Source organism: Pseudophryne corroboree, chromosome 3 (genome assembly GCF_028390025.1).
Source record: "Pseudophryne corroboree isolate aPseCor3 chromosome 3, aPseCor3.hap2, whole genome shotgun sequence".
Taxonomy (NCBI): Eukaryota; Metazoa; Chordata; class Amphibia; order Anura; family Myobatrachidae; genus Pseudophryne; species Pseudophryne corroboree.
In genome coordinates, this window is record NC_086446.1 from 578,248,474 (window position 1) to 578,272,819 (window position 24,346).

Here is a 24,346-nt window from a genome sequence, read left to right on the forward strand (position 1 = left end):
TGGTCACCATTTAAAGTTAAAGATTAGTTATCTAATTACAAGAAGAGGAATATAATATTACTGTCAGATAGACTCTTACATTCTTACAATAACCAATTCCTCCCGTGACTATTAAAAGATTATACTAAGGCAGTATAGGAACAATGCTTATAGTGACATCTGGAGGATAGTTCTGGCATAACATCAGTCAGATCACACATAGTAACAGATTGCTGAGTCTCAGTGGATACAAAACAGTGACATTACTACCCTGGGAAACTACTTGGATACAAGTAATCATAAATATTTAATAACAATTCAGGTTGTTTCCAATTCACTACCAGGATTTCAAGTACCTTTCAGGAGACATAACCTTAGTTCATTGGTTACCAACGTATAGGAAAAAAAAAATATATATATATATTTACATCCAATATTACCAGCCGGCTTCTGTGAGGATTTAATTCAATACACATATATATGCATATATATATAGAGAGACTTTAATTGAAGAACAGACTGAAATGGCAAATTGTATTTGATATGTTGTATTGTTTTATATTTATATATGTAAATTTGCAACGTATAATTTGAGAGTTTATTCGAAGGTAGCCTTAATAATAGTTAAGGAAGCATTGTATCAGAACGCCAGTAAAAGTACAGTGTATGATACCAGGTAATTAGATATTTATATATATATATATATATATATATATATATATATATATATACTTACAGGAAGGCTATCTTTAACAAGTATATCCTGGTATGTAGATAATAAATATATATATATATAGTAGCAATGTACATGATTCTTGAACAAAGTCTATTAACTTGAATGCTTTAACCTTTGAGAAAATGCAGTAAAGATTATTACTGACAAGAATGTCTAATTATTGAGAGGGAACTTACCTGGATATTAAGAGGAGAGCCGTGGAACCGGACAACGAAGGTAGTAGACATCTGCACCTGTAAAATAAGAAATAATACACATAAGGTTTCCTAAACTGATCCTATAACCTAGGTTACTACCTACCAAAAGTTTGGGTGGAGGCACTTAAAGGGAAAATAAAGAAAGGGTTACATATTGGAGGCACTGAGCTGAGATACGAATAAATAGATACAAATGGAGATCAGTGGAGAAGATATCTATAGCTGGTGTAGAAGTAAGGGAGTGGATGTACAGAAAAGTGTGAATATTCTGGGAAATTTTGTTGATGTTATAGAAGAAGATATTATTTGTGAAATAAAAAAAATGTATGGAGTGAAACAACCACATATTGTAGATAAGTGGAAAGATGTTAGTGATGAGCTATGTGCCGTTTTAATAAGTAATGACAATCAGCTAGATGCGTCGGTAATCCCAGCTAATATTCTAATAGAAAGGATACCTGGTAGGAGATTGCAAGTGAGGTGGCCAGTGGATAAGTATGCAGATGGAGGAGAGAAAGCCATAATTAAAGAAGATAGTAAAGTTGAGAGTACTAGCGCAGGGTGTTTCCATAATACTAGTAATACATCCGAAGAAACATCCATGGGTGAAGAAAAAATAGATCCACAAGTTGAGTATGTAATGGATAAAGTTGTTAGCCATTTCGAAAGATGGCATTACGAAGGGGGATATAGAAGACTAAGGATATTTTCTGGGGTAATTCCAGTTCCAACTGGAGAAGAGAGCTACGATGTATGGAGGGAGGCGGCAGTACAACATTCCGAGGAGTGGAGGTGTCCGGAGCATATTAAAAAACAGAGAATTGTGGAAAGTTTAAGGGGACCAGCGATGGGAATCATTCATGCTACTAGGAGAAGTAATTCCCATGCTACCTTAAAAAACTATTTTGAGGGTCTGGACTATTCTTTTGGTACATTAGAAGATGTGGGAGATCTGCTGTCTCAATTAAATCAGACTTACCAAGAACCTACCGAAACCCTCACCAGTTATATATATCGCTTAGACAAAATTCTTTACAAATTGTTAGACAAAGGAGGGATTAATCCCCCAGAAATTGATACCATGCGACTAAAGTATATATTGAGAGGAGCTATGACTACCAATCCTGTAGCTCAAAGATTACGGTGTAATATGCCCAGGGATCCTCCTCCTACTTTAGGAGAATTGATAAGAGAAGTTAAATTGGAAGAAGTGAAAATTGAAAACCGAGAAAAAAATCTAAAACGAGTCAAAGTTATTGTTCCTACCCCTGAAGTTCCTTCTGTTAATGAACACTTGCTAAAAGCTTTAGAGGAACAAAATAAGAAATTAGATCAGTTAATTTCTTTACAGAATACATCATCTTCAAATTCCAGGATACCTCTGTTGGGCAGGGGGAGAGGCTTCAGTCGAAGACCAGATAATATGAGAAACCTCACTTGTTACAGATGTGGGCAATTAGGACATCGTTCCTTTGAATGTATACAGAACGAAAGTACCAGAGTAATTGAGAACAGTACTGAGTCGCGGTCAGCATCTAGGACGGAAAACGGGTAAGGGACGTCGATGAACCCCGCATTGACTCCCAGATTATAAATGTATGCGCAATGGGGAGTACTCAGTGGTCCAACCTAGTTCCCAGTGGAATAATTGGAAAAGCGCCAATGGTACCGGCTCTAATAAATGAAAAGCGTGTCAAGTATTATTGGACAGTGGATCACAGGTGTCAATTATATTGGAAAGTTGGTACAGACAATATCTTTCTGATGTACAACTAATGCCTTTTGATGGACTGGTGATATGGGGTCTGAGCGACCAAAAATACCCTTATCTCGGGTATGTGACCACTCAAATTGAATTCACGGATGACAGCACAGGGTACCAAACTCCCCTTCCTTTTTTGGCGTTAGTGTGCCCAGACTCTCCATCAGACCAGGGAGTGGTATCCATTATAGTGGGGACAAATTCCCATCTCTTTAAAACTCTGGCTAGGTGGTGTATACAGCAGGACACTATGAAACAATTTACTCCAAGGACTGACAATGGTGTATCATGTACTAGTGAGATACTTGAAAATGACATCTATACTATAACGAGTTCAGTCAATGCTGCCAGCAAGATTGAAGAATGTTTCCGAGGAAGTGACCTGTCTGCCAAGGACCGGGATAAATTGATTGCTGAAATGCTATTAAGGGAATCTGTTTTCTCCTTTGGAGAGTGGGACTTAGGTACTGCCACTGAGGTAGAACATCGAATTAGATTACAGGATAATACCCCTTTCCGAGAGCGATCTAGGAGGTTAGCTCCTGCTGATTTTGCGGACGTGAGACAACATTTGAAACATCTTTTGAAAAATCAGGTGATTGCTGAATCGGAAAGTCCTTACGCTTCTCCAATTGTGGTAGCCCGAAAAAAAAACGGTGACATTCGATTGTGTATTGACTATCGTACTCTAAATAATCGCACCATTGAGGATCAGTACACAGTACCTAAAGTGGAGGAAGCTTTGGACTGTCTTCAAGGGAGTAGATGGTTCTCGGTTCTTGACATGCGCTGTGGTTATTACCAAATTCCTATGCGCCGGATGACCGTGCAAAAACAGCGTTTCTGTGTCCCATTGGCTTCTTCGAATTCCTTAAAATGCCCCAAGGTATCAAGGGGGCTCCTGCAACATTTCAGAGGACCATGGAGAAGATCGTTGGAGACATGTGCTACCGTGAAGTTCTTGTTTACCTTGATGATGTCATCGTATTTGGCCGGACATTGGAGGAGCATAATAACCGATTATTAAAAGTATTAGATCGATTACAGAGGAGAGGTCTGAAGCTGCCTATCGACAAATGCCGTTTGTGTCAAACAACTGTCCGATATCTGGGTCATATTGTCAGCAGAGAAGGAATATCAACTGATCCGGATAAGATAGCTGCAGTACAAGAGTGGCCTAGACCATCGAATCTAAAAGATCTACGCTCATTTCTGGGGTTCAGTGGATACTACCGCCGGTTTGTACCACAATATTCAAAAGTCTCACGCCCATTGACGGAATTGACCAAGGGATATCCACCTGCTGGTTGAGGTTGCCATTCAAATGGAAAGTATTTTAAACCTCAAGAAGAGTTTGGGGATAGGTGGACGGACCAGTGTGAAGATGCTTTTCAGCGACTCAAGTATCTACTGACCCATTCTCCTATTTTAGCATACGCCAATCCTGAATTACCATATGAACTACACATTGATGCTTCCATCGAAGGACTTGGGGGAGTGTTGTACCAACAACAAAATCAACAGTTACGGCCCATAGCTTATGTTAGTAGAGGATTATCCAGCAGTGAGAAGAACTATGCAGTACATAAATTGGAGTTCTTGGCACTAAAGTGGGCGGTGGTGGAAAAATTCCACGACTATCTATATGGAGTAAAGTTTACGGTGCATACGGATAATAATACACTGATATACATCAACTCCACTGCCAAGTTAGACGCAACTGGACATCGATGGCTAGCAGCACTGTCCAATTATAATTTCAGTCTAAAATACAAACCTGGGCTTCAAAATATTGATGCAGATGCTTTATCTTGATTACCGCATCTTCCAACCGATAGCTCAAATGATGAATGGATCGAGTTACCTGCCCCTGCTCTTCAAGGTCTTTGTCATCAGATTTCTATTTTACAGAACTCTAATACTGAAGCTATTAGTGCATTAGGAGCATCGGGAGCTGCTCTTCCACTAATGTACTGTTGGATATCCAAAACCGAAATGGGTGAGCTGTCTGTGTTATCACACAATCAAATAAAACAAGCTCAATACAGTGACACTGATTTAAGGGTCGTCATACGATATCTCAAGAAGAGAACAACTAGGATAAGTCATCCAAATATGTCTAAAAGAGCTAAGGTATTGCTTAGACAACGAACCAGGTTATTTTTTAAGCAAGGGATTCTATACAGAAGAACAGGGACTACTACTAGTAAACTTAAAATACAATTAGTGTTGCCGGCCACTTTTGTCCCCATGATATTAAAAGCCCTTCATGACAATCATGGTCATCTAGGCTATGATAAGACCCAACATTTAATAGCTGAACGGGTATATTGGCCCTATATGAATCAAGACATTGAAAAATACTGTCATAATTGCAAAAACTGCATTCTAAGGAAAACTTTACCACAGCATGCCGCACCCTTGGGTCATTTACAAAGTTCTGGGCCTATGGAACTTATATGTATAGATTTCCTTTCATTAGAAGGTCCTAACGGGCAAGATAGTAACATCCTTGTCATTACCGACTATTTTACAAGGTATGCTCAGGCGTTTGTGACACCAGATCAGAAATCACTAATGGTGGCAAAAACCCTCTGGGAAAGGTTTTTTGTGCATTACGGATTACCTTCTCGTATTCACTCTGATCAGGGTCCTGACTTTGAAAGTCGACTCATTAAGGAATTGTGTATGTGCTGTGGAATAAGAAAATCCCATACGACACCCTATCATCCACAAGGAGATCCTCAGCCAGAGCGGTTTAATCGAACCCTTTTGAATATGCTTGGAACCTTAGATCATAAACAGAAAGTCCATTGGAAGAAGTACATCTGTCAACTGGTACACGCTTACAATTGTACAAGGAACGACGCCACTGGGTACTCCCCATATTTGTTGATGTTCGGAAGAGAAGCACGATTACCTATAGATATTAACCTTGGCACCTCCCCTACTTCTGTTAAAGCTCCCTCTCACTCTAAGTATGTGAATAATTTGAGAAAAGAAATTAATGAAGCCTATGATTTGGCCAACAAGGCAGCTCAACGACAGAATGATAAGAATAAATTGGCCTATGATAAGAGAGTAACAGAACACGTGCTTTCACCCGGTGACCGTGTTCTTCTTAGAAGGTTGGGTTTCCCTAGAAGGCAAAAAATTGCTAATCGATGGAAGGAGACACCTTATCGAGTGGTAAAGAAATTGCCTGGAATACCAGTGTATCAGATTGTTCCAGAACATACTGACGGACCTGTGCTCACCTATCACCGACAGTACCTATTGCCCATCAAACATGATTTGGTGTTGCTTCCCAATGAAAATTCAGAGACTAATCTACAAATTGTTGCCATTCCAGATAATCAAACACATAAATCCTCTATGGAACTACCATCTGATAATTCAGAGACTGATGCCTTGAATTCCGAAGTCGGGTACTTCTATGAAAATAGGACTGAAGAAATCACTCCATCCCCTCAAAATCCGACTACTCACCTGACAGTTCAGGACTTTAGTTTGCCAACAAGTGAAGGGGAGATGGGCTGTCAAGATGAGGAGTCCTCAATAGACCATGGCCCTTATGTTGAATATACTCAGAATCCACTATGGGACTATTCAACAAATCCTCTACCTCAGAGGGTACGTAGGCCCCCTAAAATATTAACCTACGATCAGTTAGGATGTCCTAATATTGTGGAAAGAACAGTTCATCCTAGTATCATTTATTCATGGCCGTACTTTGGGTTTGCTAAGGTTGGTGAGGAACGTAGCTGAAATGAGGTAGGCTACCTAATCAGAACATAAAAGGTATTAATTCAAAAGTGGTGATCAGATTGTGTGCTATAATATTGAAGGTAAATCTGATCTCCAGGGGGAGAAATGTAATGATATTCTCATATAAGAAGGCCTAATATATGAGTGCATATATGTACATACTTTTATACATGACTGTCTATTCCTGGTCAAAGGTATATATATACTTGTATATATAGAAAGAGACTAGTATATATGTTCTACTCATTTATTTGACATGGACTGAATGGAGTATCCCTGGTGATATAGGGGAAGAGTGAAGTGTAATACTAACGCAGGACATGGTTGGTGAGGTAACTTTTTGCTCTGACCCTGGATTGAAATAGGGAGGTTACCTGATTGGAGGATGTAGTGCCTGGAATAACCCTGGGCACATGTCTATACATGTGGCTCACGAGACCTCCGCGGGGAGAACACCTCCTCGCGACCCTGATGGCAGCAGTATAAATAGAAGAGCCAGACGCCAGATTAGGGATTGGACCGGGTGCTCAGCCATGGGAGCGGTTTCTCCTCTTCTGCGCCGCTGATTGGAGCTGTAATTACCAGCGGGCGCTAGAAGAGAGGGTGCTGCGACTACTGGTGGTAGAGCACTGAAGAGCGCTATCCCCCTGCTATTGCCAGCGAGTCAAGAGAGCGGAGACCGGGAGGCGGAGACTTCCGGACGCTGACAACATCCTGTAAGCAGGAGCGGCACCAAGAGTGACAGTCCGGGGGAGCGCTGGGACTACACGGAAGGCGGCAACATCTAGAGAGGCGGAGCGGCATCCAGAGTGACAGGCCGGGGGAGCGCTGGAACGACACGGAAGGCGGCGACATCGAGAGAGGCGGAGCGGCGTCCAGAGAGACAGGTCGTGGAAGCACTGGAGAGGTCCGGAGAGGAGGCAACACCAAGAGAGGCGGAGTCGCTTCTAGCAGCCGCATCCCGACAACCAGCCGGCCAGTACCAATAGACCTCAGCTGTCAGGTCTGAACAGCGCCTATAAGTACATCCCAGCTCTCCCAAGTGCCTGCCTAGCGGGGAGCTTCATAGAAAAGAACTGAAGCTTCACTGCCCACCAATGAGAGTGAGAAAGGGGAGTGGCTACACGTCAAGTCTTCCAGCTATTGACAGGAGTCAATAGTGAAAACGTCTAAGGTCTGTGTAAAATTGCACCTAACATTGTACCTACATACAACAGGGAGACTTATTTATAGAGTCATACTTATCCAGGATATCATACCCGCAAGGAAAGTGTAGTATTATCATTTCCACTAAGAATAGTATTGACTTTGTCAGAGGCTGAGCAACTAATATCCATAACAGGAGGCATATGGTTTGCAGTTCAAGCAAACTCCAGGTTTATTGGTCACCATTTAAAGTTAAAGATTATTTATCTAATTACAAGAAGAGGAATATAATATTACTGTCAGATAGACTCTTACATTCTTACAATAACCAATTCCTCCCGTGACTATTAAAAGATTATACTAAGGCAGTATAGGAACAATGCTTATAGTGACATCTGGAGGATAGTTCTGGCATAACATCAGTCAGATCACACATAGTAACAGATTGCTGAGTCTCAGTGGATACAAAACAGTGACATTACTACCCTGGGAAACTACTTGGATACAAATATATAAATATTTAATAACAATTCAGGTTGTTTCCAATTCACTACCAGGATTTCAAGTACCTTTCAGGAGACATAACCTTAGTTCATTGGTTACCAACGTACAGAAAATATATATATATATATATATATATATATATATATATATTTACATCCAATATTACCAGCCGGCTTCTGTGAGGATTCAATTCAATACACATATATATGCATATATATATATATATATATATAGAGAGAGAGAGACTTTAATTGAAGAACAGACTGAAATGGCAAATTGTATTTGATATGTTGTATTGTTTTATATTTATATGTGTAAATTTGCAACGTATAATTTGAGAGTTTATTCGAAGGTAGCCTTAATAATAGTTAAGGAAGCATTGTATCAGAACGCCAGTAAAAGTATAGTGTATGATACCAGGTAATTAGATATTTATATATATATATATATATATATATATATATACAAAACAAATACTCTCCCTTTTGCGCTATTAAACAGAAAGTGAGAAAGGATTGGGTTAAGGCTGCCAAATTCCACTAAGTCCCTTGTTAGGAGGGACTAAAAAGATACAAATATGTGCCAGTAGAGGAATGGGCGCACTTGGGTTGTTTTTCCACCCAATATTCAATGGGGAAAAACAGCAGTCTCCCTAAGATATTTACTCCTAATTCGTGCTCTTAGGGAGACTGCTGTTTTTCCCCATTGAATATTGGGTGGAAAAACCACCCAAGTGCGCCCATTCCTCTACTGGCACATATATATATATATATATATATATATATATATATATATATATACTTACAGGAAGGCTATCTTTAACAAGTATATCCTGGTATGTAGATAATATATATATATATATATATATATAGTAGCAATGTACATGATTCTTGAACAAAGTCTATTAACTTGAATGCTTTAACCTTTGAGAAACTGCAGTAAAGATTATTACTGACAAGAATGTCTAATTATTGAGCGGGAACTTACCTGGATATTAAGAGGAGAGCCGTGGAACCGGACAACGAAGGTAGTAGACATCTGCACCTGTAAAATAAGAAATAATACACATAATGTTTCCTAAACTGATCCTATAACCTAGGTTACTACCTACCAAAAGTTTGGGTGGAGGCACTTAAAGGGAAAATAAAGAAAGGGTTACAATTGGGCTCACAAAGTTCTGGCTACGCCCCTGCATAGCGGCGTTATTATCATCTCCCCCTGCGTTGTCTCTCAGCACACCATCATCTCTCCCTGCGTTGTCTCTCAGTACACCATTACCATCCCTTGCGTGGTCTCTCAGCACACCATCACCCCCCCCCCCCTCCGTCTTCTGTCAGCACACCATCATCTCCCCCTGCATTGTCTCTCAGCACACCATCATCTCCACTGCATTGTCTCTCAGCACACCATCATCTCTCCCTGCGTCTTCTCTCAGCACACCATCACCTCCCCCTGCATCTTCTCTCAGCACACCATCATCTTCCCCTGCATTGTCTCTCAGCACACCATCATCTCCCCCTGCGTTGTCTCTCAGCACATCATCACCTCCCCCTGCGTCTTCTTTCAGCACACCATCATCTCCCCCTGCATTGTCTCTCAGCACACCATCATCTCCCCCTGCATTGTCTCTCAGCACACCATCATTTCCCCCTGCGTTGTCTCTCAGCACACCATCATTTCCCCCTGCGTTGTCTCTCAGCACACCATCATCTTCCCCTGCATTGTCTCTCAGCACACCATCATCTCCCCCTGCATTGTCTCTCAGCACACCATCATCTCCCCTGCATTGTCTCTCAGCACACCATCATCTCTCCCTGCGTCTTCTCTCAGCACACCATCACCTCCCCCTGCATCTTCTCTCAGCACACCATCATCTTCCCCTGCATTGTCTCTCAGCACACCATCATCTCCCCCCTGCATTGTCTCTCAGCACACCATCATCTCCCCTGCATTGTCTCTCAGCACACCATCATCTCTCCCTGCGTCTTCTCTCAGCACACCATCACCTCCCCCTGCATCTTCTCTCAGCACACCATCATCTTCCCCTGCATTGTCTCTCAGCACACCATCATCTCCCCCTGCGTTGTCTCTCAGCACATCATCACCTCCCCCTGCGTTTTCTTTCAGCACACCATCATCTCCCCCTGCATTGTCTCTCAGCACACCATCATCTCCCCCTGCATTGTCTCTCAGCACACCATCTTTTCCCCCTGCGTTGTCTCTCAGCACACCATCATCTTCCCCTGCGTTGTCTCTCAGCACACCATCATCTCCCCCTGTGTTGTCTCTCAGCACACCATCATATTCTGCCTGCATTTCTCACCATCCCCTTCTCTCTGTTTCAAACAGCCATCTCCCCATCATTCTCTCTCTGTCCCCCCCCCCCACCACCACCACCACCACCACCACCACCCCCTTCTTTCTATGGGGTCACTCCAATTATCCGTGAAGGATGAAAAGTGCCCGTTTCCACGACATTTAAGCACTGGCAACAGCAGCTGATCTTGCATCCTTCGCAGCCCAGATTCTGCCCAAACTTGCATAAAATTGTTTGCTACCCTATGGGATAGCAAGCAATTTTGAGCGAATTCAGGCCACTGAGATCATCACGGCTAATTTGTTTGACCCCCAAAACCTCTCCCCTTCATTCTATTGTCATCTTTCTTTCCCCTTCATTCTCTTACTGTGTCTCCCCCCCCCCCCCCCCACCTCACTATATGTCTCTCTGTGTGTATCTCTCCCCTCACCCCCCTTCTATGCCTCTCTGTGTGTCACCCGAAACCTCTCCTCACCTTCTGGGAAGCGGGAGCAGGGAACCAGCAGCCAGTGGTGACACTGAGGCATGCCAGGCAGCAGGCTGAGATGCTCAGGGAGCATTAATTTTTATTCTAGTTTCCAGCTGCAACAGGCACACAGCATCTATCAAAGTGCAGGACCGGGGAAGCGAGAGGAGCAGGGAGGACCAGCAGCCACCAGCATTCTCAGTTGTACTAATAATGAGTCATAGTGAGTGACTCATTATAGTACGCCGAAGCAAGACACGGGCAGTAACAATGGGGGAAACAGAGAAATTAGTCTGCCTGGCCGGAGAAGAGGAGGGATCCAGGCAGCCTAATTTCTCTGCGTCTCCCATTGTTTCTGCCACAAAGTGTACCACGTCCCCTCGTATGCTTTGGGCAAGGTGTCTTGCTCCACTACCGCTACACTCAGCACAGGTTACTATTCTCAATCGTAGTCTACGTGGATGGTAAAGTATGAAATAGTTGACAATTTTTTTTTAAATTGTGTTTACTATATGTGTGTCGACCATTGTCATGTCAACCGTTTGACCCTGTCGACCTTTTCAAAGGACTACCTTTTATGTGTCGACCTTTTGACTATGTTGACCTTTTGACCCTGTTGGCATAATGCATGTCTACCATTAGTGGTCTACCTATGGACTGTAGACCTTTTTAGTGTAGCTCTATAGACCAGATACCCTGTTGAAAGGCATAACATGCTAACCCTAACACAAAATAATAAGGTCAATATCGCTGAATCACAGCACAAACCACTTTGGGTCAGCATTATTGCTCCTATCTGAGTCACCCATGTCAGTTAAAGGTGATTCACAAAATATAAGATTGTTAATTAATTCACAAAAACAGGTAACATTACGTACTGGAAAGGGAGGCTTATTCCAGAAATGATATAACATGCATATCCCCAGCACACTGCTGTCAACCAGTAACACAGCTGTTTCCTATGTGTAAATAAAATGCAGATGTCATACTTTTATACACTTGCAAATTATTTGATAAGCTATGCAACACTCCATGGTACCTCTGCTCAGGGGCACTTCTAGAGAGGAGGAGGCCCGTGTGCAGGCTCCGTCTCTGGGCCCCCTCCTCTCTAGCTGGCAGTGTTCTATTTGTGGGAACTAGGGTTCCTAGGGGACCCTACCGCTGTCCCACAGTCTACAGCGCATGTGCACAGTGGCGTCACCGGGTGTGGTGACACCCGGTGCGCGCTCGCGGCAAAAAGGGGGCGTGGAGGACAACAAAGGGGCATGTCCAGCATCTCTGGAGATGTTGGGCTGTACTGAGTTGCCCCCGGAGACTGTCTACCAGCACTGTCGGCTCCTCTTCTATGACAGGAGCCGGGTGCTGTATCAGACTTTCACACTGCAGTGCTCGGCTCCTGTCACTACAGAGGAGCCCACAGTGTGGTGTCACCCCTTCTAGGCGTTACACCCAGGTGCGGGCCGCACACCCCGCACCCAGCTTGTGACGCCACTGCATGTGCAGATCTCTGGGAAAATGGTGCCACAGCATTTTCCCAGTGATATATGCATCACTGCTGCTGCGCCGCAGGACTCTGGAGGGTGAGTATTAAAAATAATGGGTGCAAGGTGTGTGGTGTGGGCCCCAAGGGAGCCTGTGTGCACCGCACACACTGCACCCATTGTAAATATGCCAGTGTCTCTGATATTAATGCGTCACAACGCTAAACAATGACTAACTATAATGGTTGCAGGGTTGCACCAATGCATAATACAGTATTATACTTACCATCTTGGAGTTCTGAAGCAGCAGCACTGTGCCAATCAATGGATAAATAGTGCATATACAGTACAAACAGGACATAGCACCCATGCCATGCTCCCAGACACTTGTGCATCCTCCCAGACACCTGGCATAGTGCAAGAGTCTACTTGCCTCCGCCGCTGGTGAGAGAAAAGAGGGGGTCTGCACGGAGATTTCACACATGCCCCTCCTCTCTTAAGCTGCCCTGGATTTGGTCACATATTTTTTTTTTAACTTACCATTAGGTACCCCAAAAGATTTACAAAATAGCACTATAAGGATCAGCACTACCTGTCACATCAAAGTACAGTCTCCAACTGCTTTAGATTAAATTAAACAAATTAATTAAATACATCATTCATTCATTATCATTCATTATCATTCAATGAATTATCATTCATTCATCATTCATGAATCATTAAATCATCATTCATTTGTTAAATAAATCTCTTCCATTTTTCTCTGAAAATAATGCTTAGCTTGACCTTATTTATGGCTTAAATTAGACATGAGAGTGAAGGGTCATCAGGATGACCTTTATCACATTTGTTTTTTGTTGTTTGTTTTAAATTTATTTTAAATTGGTCATTGATCATAGTACATATAGGAATGTGCTACCCCGCAGCAGGGAAATCTACAGTACAATGCAGCAGTGGCGGCACTAGGGGGGTGCAGGCTGCACCTAGCTGTTATCCTCCGAGGGGTGACACCAAAATGCTGCCTTCTCCTCAGTGACAGGATCTGGGTGTTGCACTGTGACCTAAGATCATGCAGTATGGCTACGAGAACTTGGACGCTGGCGCTATGTGTTCTGCATATGGGATCGCAGTTGATGGCTAAGTCATGCCTCGAACATGGTCATGACATGCCTGTTGCCACTCTCCGTTACCTCCCCTAAACGGTCCCTGTCAATCACTATGTCTATGCTATTTTCTCTAACGTCCTAAGTGGATGCTGGGGACTCCGTAAGGACCATGGGGAATAGCGGCTCCGCAAGAGACTGGGCACATCTAAAGAAAGCTTTAGGACTATCTGGTGTGCACTGGCTCCTCCCCCTATGACCCTCCTCCAAGCCTCAGTTAGATCTCTGTGCCCGAACGAGAAGGGTGCACACTAGGGGCTCTCCTGAGCTTCTTAGTGAAAGTTTTAGTTTAGGTTTTTTATTTTCAGTGAGTCCTGCTGGCAACAGGCTCACTGCATCGAGGGACTAAGGGGAGAAGAAGCGAACTCACCTGCGTGCAGAGTGGATTGGGCTTCTTAGGCTACTGGACATTAGCTCCAGAGGGACGATCACAGGCCCAGCTTGGATGGGTCCAGAGCCGCGCCGCCGGCCCCCTTACAGAGCCAGAAGGCAGAAGAGGTCCGGAAAATCGGCGGCAGAAGACGTCCTGTCTTCAACAAGGTAGCGCACAGCACTGCAGCTGTGCGCCATTGCTCTCAGCACACTTCACACTCCGGTCACTGAGGGTGCAGGGCGCTGGGGGGGGGGCGCCCTGAGACGCAATAATAAACACCTTGGATGGCAAAAAATGCATCACATATAGCTCCTGGGCTATATGGATGCATTTAACCCCTGCCAAAATACATAAAAAAACGGGAGATAAGGCCGCCGATAAGGGGGCGGAGCCTATCTCCTCAGCACACTGGCGCCATTTTCCCTCACAGCTCCGTTGGAGGGAAGCTCCCTGGCTCTCCCCTGCAGTCACTACACTACAGAAAGGGTTAAAAAAGAGAGGGGGGCACAAATTAGGCGCAGTATTAACTATACAGCAGCTATAAGGGGAAAAACACTTATATAAGGTTATCCCTGTATATATATAGCGCTCTGGTGTGTGCTGGCAAACTCTCCCTCTGTCTCCCTAAAGGGCTAGTGGGGTCTTGTCCTCTATCAGAGCATTCCCTGTGTGTGTGCTGTATGTCGGTACTTTTGTGTCGACATGTATGAGGAGAAAAATGATGTGGAGACGGAGCAGATTGCCTGTAATAGTGATGTCACCCCCTAGGGGGTCGACACCTGAGTGGATGAACTGTTGGAAGGAATTACGTGACAGTGTCAGCTCTGTATAAAAGACAGTGGTTGACATGAGACAGCCGGCTACTCAGCTTGTGCCTGTCCAGACGTCTCATAGGCCGTCAGGGGCTCTAAAGCGCCCGTTACCTCAGATGGCAGATATAGACGCCGACACGGATACTGACTCCAGTGTCGACGGTGAAGAGACAAATGTGACTTCCAGTAGGGCCACACGTTACATGATTGAGGCAATGAAAAATGTTTTACACATTTCTGATAATACGAGTACCACCAAAAAGGGGTATTATGTTCGGTGAGGAAAAACTACCTGTAGTTTTCCTGAATCTGAGAAATTAAATGAGGTGTGTGATGATGCGTGGGTTTCCCCCGATAACAACTGATAATTTCTAAAATGTTATTGGCATTATATCCTTTCCCGCCAGAGGTTAGGGTGCGTTGGGAAACACCCCCTAGGGTGGATAAAGCGCTCACACGCTTGTAAGGGCTCTATCCTCTCCTGAGATGGCCGCCCTTAAGGATCCTGCTGATAGAAAGCAGGAGGGTATCCTAAAATGTATTTACACACATACTGGTGTTATACTGCGACCAGCAATCGCCTCAGCCTGGATGTGCAGTGCTGGGTTGGCGTGGTCGGATTCCCTGACTGAAAATATTGATACCCTAGATAGGGACAGTATATTTTTGCCTATAGAGCATTTGAAAGATGCATTTCTATATATGCGTGATGCACAGCGGAATATTTGCCGACTGGCATCAAGTCTAAGTGCGTTGTCCATTTCTACCAGTAGAGGGTTATGGACACGTCAGTGGTCAGGTGATGCGTATTCCAAACGGCATTTGGAAGTATTGCCTTATTAAGGGGAGGAGTTATTTGGGGTCGGTCTTTCAGACCTGGTGGCCACGGCAACAGCTGGGAAATCCACGTTTGTACCCCAGGTCGCCTCTCAACATGAGAAGACGCCGTATTATCAGGCGCAGTCTTTTCGTGGATAAGCGGGCAAAAGGTTTCTCATTTCTGCCCCGTGACAGAGGGAGAGGAAAAAGGCTGCAGAAATCAGCCAGTTCCCAGGAACAGAAACCCTCTCCCGCCTCTGCCAAGCCCTCAGTATACGCTGGGGCTTTACAAGCAGAATCAGGCACGGTGGGGGGCCCGTCTCAATGAATTTCAGCGCGCAGTGGGCTCACTCGCAAGTAGACCCCTGGATCCTTCAGGTGATATCTCAGGGGTACAAATTAGAATTCGAGATGTCTCCCCCTCGCCGTTTCCTAAAGTCGGCTTTACCGATGTCTCCTTCTGAGAGGGAGACAGTTTTGGAAGCCATTCACAAGCTGTATTCCCAGCAGGTGATAATCAAGATACCCCTCCTGCAACAGGGAACGGGGTATTATTCCACACTGTTGTGGTACCGAAGCCGGACGGCTCGGTGAGACCGATTCTAAATCTAAAATCTTTGAACACTTACATACAGAGGTTCAAATTCAAGATTGAGTCACTCAGGGCAGTGATTGCGAACCTGGAGGAAGGGGACTACATGATGTCTCGGGACATCAAGGATGCTTACCTTCATGTCAAAATTTACCCTTCTCACCAAGGGTACCTCAGGTTTATGGTACAGAACTGTCACTATCAGTTCAGACGCTGCCGTATGGATGGTCCACGGCACCCCGGGTCTTTACCAAGGTAATGGCCGAAATGATGATATTCCTTCAAAGGAAGGGAATTTTAGTTATCCCTTACTTGGACGATTCCCTGATAAGGGTAAGATCCAGGGAACAGTTGGAGGTCGGTGTAGCACTATCTCAGGTAGTGTTGCTGCAGCACGGTTGGATTCTCAATATTCCAAAATCGCAGCTGGTTCCGACGACTTGTCTTCTGTTCCTAGGGATGATCCTGGACACAGTCCAGAAAAAGCTGTTTCTCCCGGAGGAGAAAGCCAGGGAGTTATCCGAGCTAGTCAGGAACCTCCTAAAACCGAGCCAAGTCTCAGTGCATCAATACACAAGGGTTCTGGGTAAAATGGTGGCTTCCTACGAAGCAATCCCATTCGGCAGATTCCACGCAAGAACTTTCCAGTGGGACCTGCTGGACAAATGGTCCGGGTCGCATCTTCAGATGCATCAGCGGATAACCCTGTCACCAAGGACAAGGGTGTCCCTCCTGTGGTGGTTGCAGAGTGCTCATCTTCTAGAGGGCCGCAGATTCGGCATTCAGGACTGGGTCCTGGTAACCACGGATGCCAGCCTGCGAGGCTGGGGAGCAGTCACACAGGGAAGGAATATCCAGGACTTATGGTCAAGCCTGGAGACATCACTTCACATAAATATCCTGAAGCTAAGGGACATTTTCAATGCTCTAAGCTTAGCAAGACCTCTGCTTCAAGGTCAGCCGGTGTTGATCCAGTCGGACAACATCACGGCAGTCACTCACGTAAACAGACAGGGTGGCACAAGAAGCAGGAGGGCAATGGCAGAAGCTGCAAGGATTCTTCGCTGGGCGGAAAATCATGTGATAGCACTGTCAGCAGTATTCATTCCGGGAGTGGACAACTGGGAAGCAGACTTCCTCAGCACGACCTCCACCCGGGAGAGTGGGGACTTCACCCAGAAGTCTTCCACATGATTATAAACCGTTGGGAAAAACTCGACAGGTATTGCGCCAGGTCCAGGGACCCTCAGGCAATAGCTGTAGACGCTCTGGTAACACCGTGGGTGTACCAGTCAGGGTATGTGTTCCCTCCTCTGCCTCTCATACCCAAGGTACTGAGATTGATAAGATGGAGAGGAGTAAGCACTATATTCGTGGCTCCGGATTGGCCAAGAAGGATTTGGTAACCGGAACTTCAAGAGATGCTCATGGAGGATCCGTGGCCTCTACCTCTAAGAAGGGACCTGCTCCAGCAAGGACCCTGTCTGTTCCAAGACTTACCGCGGCTGCGTTTGACGGCATGGCGGTTGAACGCCGGATCCTGAAGGAAAAAAGGCATTCCGGATGAAGTCATCCCTATCCTGATCAAAGCCAGGAAGGATGTAACCGCAAAAACATTATCACCGCAATTGGCAAAAATATGTTGCGTGGTGCGAGGCCAGTAAGGCCCGACGGTGGAAATTCAACTGGGTCGATTCCTACATTTCCTGCAAACAGGAGTGTCTATGGGCCTGAAATTGGGGTCCATTAAGGTTCAAATTTCGGCCCTGTCAATTTTCTTCCAAAAAGAACTAGCTTCAGTCCCTGAAGTTCAGACGTTTGTAAAAGGGGTACTGCATATACAGCCTCCTTTTGTGCCTCCAGTGGCACTTTGGGATCTCAATGTAGTTTTGGGTTCCAAAAGTCACATTGGTTTGAACCACTTAAATCTGTGGAGTTAAAATATCTCACATGGAAAGTGGTCATGCTGTTGGCCCTGGCCTGGGCAAGGCGCGTGTCAGAATTGGCGGCTTTATCCTGAAAAAGCCCTTATCTGATGTTCCATTCGGACAGGGCGGAATTGAGGACTCGTCCTCAGTTTCTCCCTAAGGTGGTTTCAGCGTTTCACCTGAACCAACCTATTTGTGGTGCCTGCGGCTACTAGGGACTTGGAGGACTCCAAGTTGCTAGACGTTGTCAGGGCCCTGAAAATATATGTTTCCAGGAGGGCTGGAGTCAGGAAATCTGACTCGCTGTTTATCCTGTATGCACCCAACAAGCTGGGTGCTCCTGCTTCTAAGCAGACTATTGCTCGTTGGATTTGTAGTACAATTCAGCTTGCACATTCTGTGGCAGGCCTGCCACAGCCAAAAATCTGTAAATGCCCACTCCACAAGGAAGGTGGGCTCATCTTGGGCGGCTGCCCGAGGGGTCTCGGCTTTACAACTTTGCCGAGCAGCTACTTGGTCAGGAGCAAATACGTTTGTAAAATTATACAAAATTGATATCCTGGCTGAGGAGGACCTGGAGTTCTCTCATTTGGTGCTGCAGAGTCATCCGCACTCTCCCGCCCGTTTGGGAGCTTTGGTATAATCCCCATGGTCCTTACGGAGTCCCCAGCATACACTTAGGACGTTAGAGAAAATAAGAATTTACTTACCGATAATTCTATTTCTCATAGTCCGTAGTGGATGCTGGGCGCCCATCCCAAGTGCGGATTGTCTGCAATACTTGTACATAGTTATTGTTACAAAAATCGGGTTATTATTGTTGTGAGCCATCTTTCAGAGGCTCCTCTGTTATCATGCTGTTAACTGGGTTCAGATCACAGGTTATACGGTGTGATTGGTGTGGCTGGTATGAGTCTTACCCGGGATTCAAAATCCTTCCTTATTGTGTACGCTCGTCCGGGCACAGTATCCCAACTGAGGCTTGGAGGAGGGTCATAGGGGGAGGAGCCAGTGCACACCAGATAGTCCTAAAGCTTTCTTTAGATGGGCCCAGTCTCCTGCGGAGCCGCTATTCCCCATGGTCCTTACGGAGTCCCCAGCATCCACTACGGACTATGAGAAATAGAATTATCGGTAAGTAAATTCTTATTTTTGCAAATTCTACAGTTGAGTTAGGCAACAGGTGGCACTCCAAAGGCTATGGGACTATTCATCCCAGTATTCCCTGCCCAGTTTTGCTGTTAGGGTATGCGATAACGGTGGCAGGGCATGCTGAGATGTGTGGTTCCACAACAGCTGACGTGCCATAGTTTGCCTACTTCTGTTCTAGAGTAATAAAGTGTCTTTTTTTAAAGCACCACAAGGAGGCACTAACACACCACACTTGTGATTGTCTAAAAACTGTCCTTTAAGGAACTGAAGTTTTGCACCATAAATACTCAATCTATATTATCTGGTAAACTTTTTAGAGAGTTTTATACTTAGGGAATACACTCAAACAATATATAGTTGCTACAGATTCAAATTAGCCTGTTGCGTACATTGGAAGCCCCTATTTAGACATGATCCCAAAGAAACAAATAAATTGTAAACCATTATCACAGCTGTGTGTACTTTATATTTCTATGTTATTATTATTATTATTATTATTATTATTATTATTATTATTATTTATTACCAGTTAGTATGAATAACATATACGCCAGAGTTTTAACTATATAAAGTATATGAAAAATACAAAGTATATATTAGAAATATCTTCTTTGTATTATTCTAATCATTTTTATAGTCTAAACTCTGGAGTGAAAAGTCTATGGCAGGAGAGACAGTGCCTCACCTGGCTAACTTTTCTGCACATCTCTGATCAAAACTCACCAAATGTCCAGCAGTATATACTGCTGCACTTGTGTATAATGCCCACATGAATCCTCGGCAGGGCCGGCGCCACCATTAGGCAGCTTTAGGCAGCTGCCTATGGGCGCCGGCCACTAGAGGGCGGCATGCTCCAGTTAAATTCATTTTTTGTAAAGAATAAATTTTGCTAGCCTGGGGGCGGCCGCGGCGAGGGTCCGTCCATCACTAACCTCACCACCTGCAGTCTATTGGTCTCTTCGAGTCCCGCCCCCAGTGCTGACATGCTGTGCGCTTCAATGAATTGTTCCTGTGTGGCGCCCGCCCCCTGGCCTGCTGAGGAGAGTCAGACACTTCCCGCTTCTTAGTTAGAACACATTAGCATTGGGACGCGGTACATCCTCCCTGTGCACTCCCTGCCGGCAATTCCCTGTCCCTCCTTCGGCTGTTGCTGCAGTGGCTGATCTTGACGGGTGGAGCAGAGCTTCTCCTAGCCACTGAGCAGCCGTCACACCAGCCGCAGCTACTGTACCACAAGTGATCTAGAGCTGGGCACATAACCCCTGCGGATGACATCTGCTGCCTGTGCTCATCACAGCCCGCTGCATAGTGTGAGGTGGCGTTAGGTGAGCACTACTGGGTGCACTGTTTGTGTGTGTGTGAGAGATTGGGTGACAGAGGGTGACAAATGTGTATGGCTGACAGTGGGTGACAGCTGTGTGTGACAGTGGGTGACAGCTGTGTATGGGTGACAGTGGGTGACAGCTGTGTATGGGTGACAGTGGGTGACTGCAGTGTATGGGTGACAGTGGGTGACTGCTGTGTATGGGTGACAGTGGGTGACTGCTGTGTATGGGTGACAGTGGGTGACTGCAGTGTATGGGTGACATTGGGTGACTGCAGTGTATGGGTGACACTGGGTGACTGCTGTGTATGGGTGACATTGGGTGACTGCAGTGTATAGGTGACAGTGGGTGACAGCTGTGTATGGGTGACATTGGATGACTGCAGTGTATGGGTGACATAGGGTGACTGCAGTGTATGGGTAACGTTGGGTGACTGCAGTGTACGGGTGACAGTGGGTGACTGCTGTGTATGGGTGACATTGGGTGACTGCAGTGTATGGGTGACTGCAGTGTATAGGTGACAGTGGGTGACAGCTGTGTATGAGTGACATTGGATGACTGCAGTGTATGGGTGACATTGGGTGACTGCAGTGTATGGGTGACTGCAGTGTATGGGTGACAGTGGGTGACTGCTGTGTATGGGTGACATTGGGTGACTGCAGTGTATGGGTGACTGCTGTGTATGGGTGACATTGGGTGACTGCAGTGTATGGGTGACTGCTGTGTATGGGTGACATTGGGTGACTGCAGTGTATGGGTGACATTGGGTGACTGCAGTGTATGGGTGACGTTGGGTGACTGCAGTGTATGGGTGACATTGGGTGACTGCAGTGTATGGGTGACATTGGGTGATTGCAGTGTATGGGTGACAGTGGGTGACTGCAGTGTATGGGTGACAGTGGGTGACTGCAGTGTATGGGTGACATTGGGTGACTGCAGTGTATGGGTGACATTGGGTGACTGCAGTGTATGGGTGACATTGGGTGATGGCAGTGTATGGGTGACAGTGGGTGACTGCTGTGTATGGGTGACATTGGGTGACTGCAGTGTATGGGTGACTGCTGTGTATGGGTGACATTGGTTGACTGCAGTGTATGGGTGACATTGGGTGACTGCAGTGTATGGGTGACATTGGGTGACAGCTGTGTATGGGTGACTGCAGTGTATGGGTGACATTGGGTGACTGCAGTGTATGGGTGACTGCAGTGTATGGGTGACAGTGGGTGACTGCTGTGTATGGGTGACATTGGGTGACTGCAGTGTATGGGTGACTGCTGTGTATGGGTGACATTGGGTGACTGCAGTGTATGGGTGACAGTGGGTGACTGCAGTGTATGGGTGACTGCAGTGTATGGGTGACATTGGGTGACTGCAGTGTATGGGTAACAGTGGGTGACTGCGGTGTATGGGTGACAGTGGGTGACTGCTGTGTATGGGTGACATTGGGTGACTGCAGTGTATGGGTAACAGTGGGTGACTAGTGTGTATGGGTAACAGTGGGTGACTGCAGTGTATGGGTGACTGCTGTGTATGGGTGACATTGGGTGACTGCAGTTGTATGGGTGACATTGGGTGACTGCAGTGTATGGGTGACATTGGGTGACTGCAGTGTATGGGTGACATTGGGTGACTGCAGTGTATGGGTAACAGTGGGTGACTGCTGTGTATGGGTGACATTGGGTGACTGCAGTGTATGGGTGACTGCAGTGTATGGGTGACATTGGGTGACTGCAGTGTATGGGTAACAGTGGGTGACTGCTGTGTATTGGTGACATTGGGTGACTGCAGTGTATGGGTGACTGCAGTGTATGCGTGACATTGGGTGACTGCAGTGTATGGGTAACAGTGGGTGACTGCTGTGTATGGGTGACAGTGGGTGACTGCAGTGTATGGGTGACATTGGGTGACTGCAGTGTATGGGTGACATTGGGTGACTGCAGTGTATGGGTAACAGAGGGTGACTGCTGTGTATGGGTGACAGTGGGTGACTGCAGTGTATGCATGACAGTGGGTGAGTGTTTGTGACAGTGGGTGACAGCTGTGTATGGGTGACATTGGGTGACTGCAGTGTATGCATGACAGTGGGTGAGTGTTTGTGACAGTGGGTGACAGCTGTGTATGGGTGACATTGGGTGACTGCAGTGTATGCATGACAGTGGGTGAGTGTTTGTGACAGTGGGTGACAGCTGTGTATGGGTGACATTGGGTGACTGCAGTGTATGCATGACAGTGGGTGAGTGTTTGTGACAGTGGGTGACAGCTGTGTATGGGTGACATTGGGTGACTGCAGTGTATGCATGACAGTGGGTGAGTGTTTGTGACAGTGGGTGACCGCTGTGTATGGGTGACATTGGGTGACTGCAGTGTATGCATGACAGTGGGTGAGTGTTTGTGACAGTGGGTGACAGCTGTGTATGGGTGACAGTGGTTGACTGCTGTGTGCGAGTGTGTGAGACAGTGGGTGACAGCTGTGTATGGGTGACAGCAGGAAGCAGTTACCTAACCAACGGACGGGATACCGACGGTCGCTATACCGACACCAGCATCCCGAACAAGGACACCATCCTGGCGTCAACATACCAATGCCGAATGGGATGCCAGCGTCACAATACTGACAACTGACAGCCGGCATCCTGAACGTCCTGATAGCGGGACGCACTGGCGTTAGGTTTAGGTTTAGGAGGTTAGGTTTAGGGTGAAGAAGGGGTTTTAGGGTTAGGGCAGTGGTTTCCAAACTTTTTGGAATCACGGCGCCCTATAATATCAGAATTTTTTTCATGGCACCCCTAGGCCAAAAATTTCTTATTGAGAAATTTAGAAAGAAATATTACATTAAGTAGATCGCATTTATATGTCATCCTTAGGGTCAGTTGTATGGTGAGGGACAAGATTTGCTTCTGTTTGGCCACATATTTTATGACTGGCAGCCACCAGCACTGGTTTTGCCTATTATATTGACCATGAATCATTTGAATTGGTCCTGGACCACCAACCCAGGGCACCCCTGCAAGTGTCCCGAGGCACCCCAGGGAGCCACGGCACACAGTTTGGGAACCTCTGGGTTAGGGGAAAGCACAGGGAAGGTTAGGGTTATGGACCGGTGGGGGAGGGTTAGGGTTAGGCAGTGGGGAAAGGAGGGTTAGGGTTAGGCAGCGGGGTGTAGGAGGGAAGGGAGGGTTAGGGATAGGCAGCGGGGAAGGGAGGGGTAGGGTTAGGCAGCAGGGAAGGGAGGGGTAGGGTTAGGCAGCGGGGAAGGGAGGGGTAGGGTTAGGTAGTGGGGAAGGGAGGGTTAGGGTTAGGCACCAAGCAGGGAGGGTTAGGGTTAGGCACCACCAGTGTGTACATATTTTTATACAATTGCACAACAGAGGGATCTGCTGATGTATGCTTCAACGCCGAACAGAAAATAATAATAAATAAAAGAGGAGGGGGGGGGGAGTAGTCTGAAGTCTTGCCTAGGGTGCCAATAAACCTTGCACCGGCCCTGATCCTCGGGTTCATGTATGTGCGTGTAAATCTGGTTCTGATACTAGCCAGTGCCTCCTGAGCCATTTACCTCACCGCACACATATTTTGCAGCGCTTTCAAGAGAGTATTTGGCCATTCACATCAGTCGCTGCCGCAGTGGAGCTTACAATCTATGTTCCCTACCACATGGACATGCACACACCTTCATGCTAGGGTTAATTTTTGTTTGCAGCCAATTAGCCTAGCAGTATATTTTTGGATTGTTGGAGGAAACCAGCTTGAGCAGACCTTGGTAATTTTATAATTGCTTATTCCATTTCATATAAATAGAATACCATGTAAGGTGGGAATATGGATA

At 45.8% G+C, this 24,346-nt stretch overlaps 1 protein-coding gene across 1 annotated transcript; it reads left to right on the forward strand.

Annotated features, from left to right (window-relative positions):
• Positions 1 to 1,105: 1,105 nt before the first annotated feature.
• Positions 1,106 to 2,467, forward strand: LOC135057343 (paraneoplastic antigen Ma2-like). Its single transcript, XM_063963232.1, has one exon. It carries the CDS (start codon positions 1,106 to 1,108, stop codon positions 2,465 to 2,467), a length of 1,362 nt encoding a protein of 453 aa, XP_063819302.1.
• Positions 2,468 to 24,346: the final 21,879 nt, after the last annotated feature.